Raw genomic sequence first — 8,176 nt, forward strand, 5'->3', positions numbered from 1 at the left:
CATAACAGTTTTGCCATGATGTGATGGTAAGTCTTTGCTCAGTATCTCCATCCAGATAAAACCTCACAACTCCAAGCTCACGATTTGTTATTTTTCAACAATACACCTCAGTGACGACATATTGGGAGAAAACCTCGTAACTCCAATTTTGGTGATTTTCGTGTTTAAACTTAAATTCAGGCTTCAGATGCTCCTTTATGGGCCAAGAGACTTTTGGGCCTATGAGGCTCTAACTGCATAAACTGAAAAATGCATGGAGGCTGAAAACAAGCTCCTGGAACATTTTGGAAATATGATGTTCGATATGAAATGTTGCTAAAGAGTGTAGTAAGCCGCCAGTTCAAAGTCCCCATGACATGAAATCCATTACTTTTCCTCCCTGGGAAACAGTAAAAACTCCAACCAATAAAACATCACAGATTTCTGAACAGTCCCGCCCCTCCCATCCAATCAAACTGCCTATCTCTCCCTAACTGATCTCCCATTGGTTTACACTTTTGAACAGTCTCTCCCTGCGTTAAGCCCCGCCCCAACATCCTGTTTCAGCAGGAGATCCAGCAAATCAAGGAAGTAAGGATGCCGTTTCATGGGGACTTTAACTACTTCGGGGAAGCAAAATGGCTCTAATGGATGTGACAACCAAAGCCGCTGATAATCTGTAGATCGGCCAGGTTGTACTCGGCGTGGGAAACTAATATTCTTCGCCAAGTGGCCTCAGCGGCTGATAATTCATGAGCCACTTTCAACTGGATGTTTAGAATCCTAATCGGGGCCTCGCATGGCGGCGGGTCACCTGGCAAACCGGCCGCAGAGAAGAGACGCCGCACCATCGTCTGCCCGCCGGCCGCTCATCACCCCGGCTGTGTTGTGTTTTTTTTTTGTCGCCGCCCGTTTCTTCAGCGCTGGAACGAGTTGGCTGCAAAACACGAACCACGAGGCTCTCTGTGCCGCCGCCACGGTGAGACGCCCAGCAGCACAGACATCAGCTGGCACTGACTCACCAGTTACTTAGCAACGGCCGGGCTGGCAGGCAGGATTGCTGGAGTTGCTGAAAAACTGCAGTGGCCAAAACTCTCGTCTCGTCTCTGCAGCCCGATTCAACACAGCCTCGTTCCTTTCTACACGTCTCTACGTCCGGCTGTCCTGGGCGGCGGCGGCGGCGTCCTCTGCCCTCCTCATGTTCACCGCAATTAACCTGATTGTTCAAGAAGCTTCACACACTGCATCACAAGTTCTGGTAATAAGTTTGTGAAATCTAAAAGTCCAAGTTGGAAAAGGCAACAAAAAAAAAAAAAAGAATAATAATAATAAAAATAAAAATCTGTGTCCCGTGAGAGACAGCAACCCTAACATGCTGCCCGGCAGGCGGCGAGGTGAGGTGGCGGCTCTTGTTGCCGCGGTCACAGAAGTCTTCTCCACCTTCCATCTGCTCGCATTCGTGTCGTGCGCTCGCTGCGGTACGAATGGAAGGCGGTTTTCGGGGTGGAGGGACTTCTACTGCGCTTCACACTTCTGATGAGCCGCCACCTAAACCTGGGCAAAAACCGTAATCGAGGCTGGAGTCACAGACTGGAAATAAACCTCATGCTTGGTCAAGTCGCTTTTCCAAGGGCCAATTGTAAAGGATTTGGACTTCTGGTCTAATCCATATCAATGAAATGGGACCAAAGAGGATTGAATTTAGCTTATTTTTGTGTTTTGTCATGATTCTGTCTGTGACAAGCCAACCAAGTCAGTAAAATCAAGTACATCTTGAATCGTACTAGTATTTAATCATGTTTAACTGGTATTTGTATTTACTTGCGTATTTCATTGTTTTCCAATTATACAAACCCATGCTGTGAATATGTTTTTGCCCAGGTGTGCTGCCTGCCAGGCAGTCTGAGGCGGTGGTCAGACTGAAAGCGATAAAAACGCGAAGCGCACTTTTCCCAGAGTGCTAGCTAGCAGGCTGCTAGCATAGCTGCTTCTATGGTGTCGCAGGAAGCCCAGCTGAAGCAGGCGGGTTGTGCGGAGGATTTGGCGTCCGCCGCACACCACAACGCTTCTGACCGGGGCGGGGAACTCAGTTTTTCGTCTACCTGCCACAGTGCCAGCCAAATATGACTCTCTATCAGTTTGATATGATTTTAAGGATAGGACTTCTGAATGGTGGCTGGTTACTAAAGTGGTTGGAAAAGTAGACGAACTTAACCACAACTTTTACTGTTTCACAAGCAAACTAAAGAATAGAATAGGACCTTGTGGAATGATGATTGTTTACCTGCCAGAATGGCTGCTCAAGTAGACTATTTCACTAGCCACTAGGGATGGGACGATATATCGATATAATTCAATATCGCAATACAAAAATGTGACAGTATGTATTGCGGGTCAGAAAAATGAATGGCTCTCCATCCAATTATATTATTAGCACTTTGTAGTGACATTTTTAAATTGTTGTTTACATTCTAGCAGCCAATGGCATCGCTAGAAAGATTTGTGTCAGAATTCTGCACAGTCAGACTTGGAGATAAGCGTATCGTCCCATCCCTACTAGCCACTAGCCACTTTTTCCAGCCACCTAGACTTTTAGAATAGAATAGGATCTCCAAATGATGGTTGGTTACCTGCCAAAGTGGCTGGTTTGCAAATTTCCAATGTATTCTGGACGCTGTGCGACACCATAGTAAACAGACGGGGGGGAACGTGCGCTAGCGTTTCTGCTTTAGTTCGTCAGTTGGACCGCCGCCTCAGTCGAGCCTCTGCTGTTAGGGTTGCTGCCTCTCACGCTGCCTGTCAGGCAATCCGATAGTCGAACGTGTCCTTCTCCATGTAGTCCGTCCACGTGGAGGACGGCATGCTCCGGTACGGGTCCAGAAGGATCCGGAAGCACCGGACGATCAGCAGGCCCAGGAAGATGAAGAGGATGAGGACGAAGACGAAGGCCGCCCTCTGCTCCAGCGTGAGGAAGGAGGTGGACGAGGAGGAGGAGGAGGAGGAGGAGAAGTCCGATTCGGAGGCGGAGAAGGTGCTGCTGAAGAGGTCGTCGGCCATCTTGGGACGGGGTCTGGTCGGGCGATTCGGAGGATCCCGCCCTTCTTCTGTCCGATGAGAAACGGCCAGGAGGGAGGAGTTAGGAAACCATCGTCTTTGCGCGGTTGGAGACGGTCGGTGTCAAAGACGAGACGCCTGCAGAGAAAATAAACGGGAAAAATCAGAGAAAAATGGCATTTTTAGCAGTGCAGAGCCAATGAAAACATTTGTCCCCCCATTAGGGCTGGGTATCGTTTAGAAAATTACGATACCAGTACCAATACCAGTACCCTTAAAGTGATACCGATACCAATAGAGTACTTCTTACGATACCTTTTTTTTAACGTTTTGGTGGCATCTCGGCACGCTGACCTGCCAACTACGTCTCACACACACCGCGCTCGACTTCACCTCCACAGACTGTATGGGCTGTAGCTGCTGCGGCAGTGGGCCAATCACACGTCGCATTAAATCGAAGAACGCTTGCGGTGATTGGCTGTGAGCAAAACCATACAAATAGTCATTTTTTTCTAGTTCTGTGTACAAAAAGTAACGAATGCAGGTATCGTTTGACTGGAGAAGTTTCGATACTACTTGGTACTGGGTTATTTCGGTCGATACCTTAAAAGTATCGAGTACCGATACCCAGCCCTACCCCCCATGCAGATCAATGACGATAAACTGAATGAATCAAACAGACCCTTTTTCACACGTCCGGGTTCTACGCAACAGAAGGCGTCACAGTAGGGAAACTCTGCAGCAGTAGCGGCGTTTCCAAATGAGAATATGGAAGACACACCTCGAGCATTTTCGTCCTCACTGTGATATCGACCAGATTTTTCAGTAAAGACATCGTTCTCTTGGTGGACCAGTTTTCGACCACAGAGAGGACGAAGCTTGACGAGGGCTACCAGCTCTTTTTTTGAGAATTACCTCCATGACTACCAAGGTAAACGATCTCTTGTCTAGTTACCTGACGTTTTTTAACAACATTAGCAGGTTATGCAGATCGAAGATAACGTAGCTGGTAAAGTATTCTCCATTCTTTTTCAGTCTTATATGTTAGTGTTCGATGAAAAGTTCAAGAATATACTCAAGGTGCGTCTTCCATGGACGTTTTACTCTCATTCAGAAACGTTCAGAGTTTCCCTACTGTGAAGACTTCCGCTGCGTAGAACCTGGAAGTTTGAAAAGGGTCCCTTGTAGTTTGTGTCCTTTTCTCGGTTCAAAGCTAGATTCAAGTAAAACCAGCCTCTTACACGGATCACATATAATTCAGTGTGATCAGTTTTAACGAGCATTGCAAACGAAGCACCATCCTTCTCAAAGACGCCCTGCAGCCGCGGAGGATTCGCTGAGCCTGCGCTCCTGTTTAATATTTCACCGTGAATCTTCTCGGACACTTTTATGCAGTTTAACTTAGTTGATAAAGTTCTGCAGAGGAACGTTTATCCTTTAGAGGTTGCACCGTGCTGCTGCTTTTAAAATGCGGGTCCAGCGTCCCCGTCCGGCCTTCAGAGAAGTTAATCCCTTAAAACCGTTGTTGATCATCAGTTATTATTTACAGATTAATTGGGAGCCATTTTGAGCTGATTCATCACTGGAGAGGGGAATGACACACACACACACACACACACACACACACACGCACGTCTACACACACACTCTCTGTTCTCCTTTATAATGCAGGAAATCAAATCCCAAAGTCCCCATAGGCTCCCAGTGCCTCTGAAAACGCATCAGAAACCTGGAAAGTAATTAGATTTGATGGAAAATATCACGCTGACCTCTGAGGTGTCACTCCCACTATGGAAAGGCATCATGATGTACCAGACTGCCGCCCTTTGAAGACAAAATGTCCCTGAAATCAAAAATATGAAAAGTTCTCCAAAAGTTGAACCAAACGGAGGTCGCAGCTTCGTCATTGAACTCGCTCTTCTCCCTCAAACTGTTTCAGAGAGTAGACTGGAACTTTAAATGTGTTTTTGCTGTAGTTTAACTTATAAAGTGTCTCATGAACACAGATCCTTAAGAGTTAGCTTTCCCCGCTAGCGGAGAGTGGAGACTACCAGAGATTGTGAAGCTTTCCCCGGCTTTTAGGGAGGTTTAGATAGAAAACCTTCTCTCCTTTTGCTTCTCCGCCTCCTCCCTCCTTCAGATAGTGTATTAAGATTTGAGGTATTTGTGTCAATCAAGGTGAGTTTGACACAACAGTGGTATTGTCCTTTAATGGACATCCTTTAGATAAAAAGCACTATAGTACGGGAGCGTATCTATGTTCCCAGGGTCCTATGTTCCCCAGATTTATATGGCACGTAATGGGAACATGACAAAGGGTCCTATGTTCCCAGGGTCCTATGTTTAACCCTAACCCTAAACCCTAAACCCTAACCCTAACTAACCATATTAAGGGAATACAGCACTGGGGAACATCTTTTTCAGGTTCCCATTATGTGCTATATAAAGCTTGGGAACATAGGACCCTGGTAACATAGGACTTTGGGAACATAGGACCCTTTGTCATGTTCCCATTATGTAAATCTGGGGAACATAGGACCCTGGGAACATAGGAATGACTCCCTATAGTACACCTGTTCCAGTTGTATAAAAAGGAATGGTTGTCATACTTTTGTCACTGAACTCACTCCTCTTCCTTACTGTTTGTAATTAAATATTATAGAGCATTTAATAGTTTTTACATTTTTCTGAAGTTCTACAGATGAACAAGGGCCTTAATAATTTCCAAGTGCTTCAAAGGTGCGAGTCGAGGTTCGGTCCCACTTACAGTTTGTTTTTGTTGGTTTGAACCAGAGAGGAAAAGTTTAGTTTGTTGCATTTGTTGTATTTGGTTTGTTTATCTTCACTCTGACCAATCACAAGCCAAGCAGGACTTGTAAACAAACGTCACATGACTCACAAGCAGCTCGTTTATTGGGCAGGAGTTTTTAGAGATTACAAAACAAATCTGACTCCACTTCCTGTAACTTTATCTAACATGATGGCCTTGTCTGTCTCTTCTTCTGTGGTGTTCATACCAGTTCAGAACACATGAAGAAGAAACAGTTGAATATGAGCATCATTCCAGACTTCATTTTGTTCTGCTACGCGTCCCGTCTCCGTCTACCCATAATCCCTTGTGTTTTTGGGGTGGTTTCCTGTAGTTGGAGTTAGAGGACCAAGACTCTTGGTGCCACCAGAGTTCAGATGGCATTGTTCTCACCTTGAAAAACCAACTGTAGGATGAAGCATTTTGAATTTTCTCTCTCCAAACATGCTTGGTGTGAACGTGCCCTAAAAGCACTTTTGGTCCTTTTTGTTTTGTGAAGAAATTAAACTCTCTTCCTCCTCCTCCTCCTCCTCCTCCTCCTCCTCCTCCTCCTCGCCTGCTCTGCCTCGTCTCTTCAAAGCATCACGTTCCTCTGTCAAACCCGCCTGCAGGTTTCTCAGTGAACAGTGAATACCAGTAGAGCTTTCCCCGGCTTTCAGAGAGACTTGGGAGGAAAAGTTCTGAGTCTGGTGGATTCTCACGCAGGGACTGAAGACTCGGTGAAGCACGCAAACGCTTTCAAGAACAAAGATCAGTTTTAGTCCTTCTTCTTCATTGTCCCCCCACAATGAAATCTGGGTAGGGACTGTGGATCTGTCGCACGTAATATCTCGGATATCACTGATCGGATTTCAGCTAAACTCAGAGAAATGATGCGTGTCATTGCTCTGTACCGCTTTTTTTCAAAATGACACTGATTGGCCTGAGGGAGGCGCTGCAACACTTGTTTATTTGTATGTACGTATGTCACAGGTAATATCTCGGGGAGTCATTCCTATGTTCCCAGGGTCCTGTGTTCCCCAGTTCTACATATGTGCTCTCCCCGGGTCCTATGTTCCCAAGGTCCTATGTTACCAGGGTCCTATGTTCCCAGGGTCCTATGTTCCCAGGGTCCTATGTTCCCAGGGTCCTATGTTACCAGAGTCCTATGTTCCCAAGATCCTATGTTCCCAAGGTCCTATGTTCCCAGGGTCCTATGTTCCCAGGGTCCTATGTTACCAGGGTCCTATGTTCCCAGGGTCCTATGTTCCCCAGTTCTACATAATGCTCTCCCAGGGTCCTATGTTCCCAGGGTCCTATGTTCCCAAGGTCCTATGTTCCCAGGGTCCTATGTTACCAGGGTCCTATGTTCCCAGGGTCCTATGTTACCAGGGTCCTAAGTTCCCCAGCTCTATATAGCACATAATGGGAACCTGAAAAAGATGTGCCCCAGCTCTGTATTCGCTTAATATGGTTAGTTAGGGTTAGGGTTAGGGTTAAACATAGGACCTTGGGAACATAGGACCCTGGGAACATAGGACCCTTTGTCATCTTCCCATTATGTGCCATATAAATCTGGGGAACATAGGACCCTGGGAACATAGATACGCTCCCATATCTCGGACGGTCACTGATCAGATGCATCTCACCACTGCCTTCTCTCATTTTCAAAATTACACTGATTAGCTGGGGGGGTTCAAGTCTGTCAACCACTAATTCACTGATGTAATTTCTCACCCCGACCGATTGGTTGCTGTTAGTTGCCAGTTATCAAAACCTTTGACCAATCACAGCAGTGAAGCAGATTGATGTGATCTGGAAACGCCTCAGAGCGACAACAGTCATGGCGGCGTTCACTTCCCAGCATTTAAACAGCTGATTGGTCCTGTTTTAATTCATTGACGCCATTAAGATTTTTAAGGACTGACAAAATCACTAAATCTAGGTTTGTCCCGCCTACATCGACCGTCCAATCAGGTTTCTCGGACATAAATAAGTGCAGATGGATAGGCTTGACCAGTCCGCTAAAGACTGAGACTCATGGGGGAAAGATAGGGAAGATATACAGGGAAGATATACAGGGGAGATATACAGGGGAGATGCAGGTACAGGTGTACAGATACAGGCTGGATCACTGTTCAGCAGCAGGCAGAGAGAAATTTATTTAGAGGAAAATGTCACAGAAAATCACTTTAAACTCGACTCTCCTCCTCTCACCATGTTTTTCTTTTTCCAAACCAGTCAGAGCGGCATGTAGCTTCTCCTCTACAACATGTCTGACAGAAAGCCTCCTGTCCTCCTGCACACACACACACACACACACACACACACACACACACACACACTGTACTCTTT

At 46.2% G+C, this 8,176-nt stretch overlaps 1 protein-coding gene across 1 annotated transcript; it reads right to left on the reverse strand.

Annotated features, from left to right (window-relative positions):
* Window positions 1–2,778: 2,778 nt before the first annotated feature.
* Window positions 2,779–3,036, reverse strand: LOC139666093 (cortexin-3-like). Its single transcript, XM_071545199.1, has one exon. The coding sequence runs from the start codon at window positions 3,034–3,036 to the stop codon at window positions 2,779–2,781; it is 258 nt and encodes an 85-aa protein (XP_071401300.1).
* Window positions 3,037–8,176: the final 5,140 nt, after the last annotated feature.

Source organism: Centroberyx affinis, unplaced genomic scaffold (genome assembly GCF_046629955.1).
Source record: "Centroberyx affinis isolate AG114_WGS23_722 - 3 ecotype Tasmania unplaced genomic scaffold, CSIRO-AGI_Caff_v1 ptg004801l_1, whole genome shotgun sequence".
Classification (NCBI taxonomy): Eukaryota; Metazoa; Chordata; class Actinopteri; order Beryciformes; family Berycidae; genus Centroberyx; species Centroberyx affinis.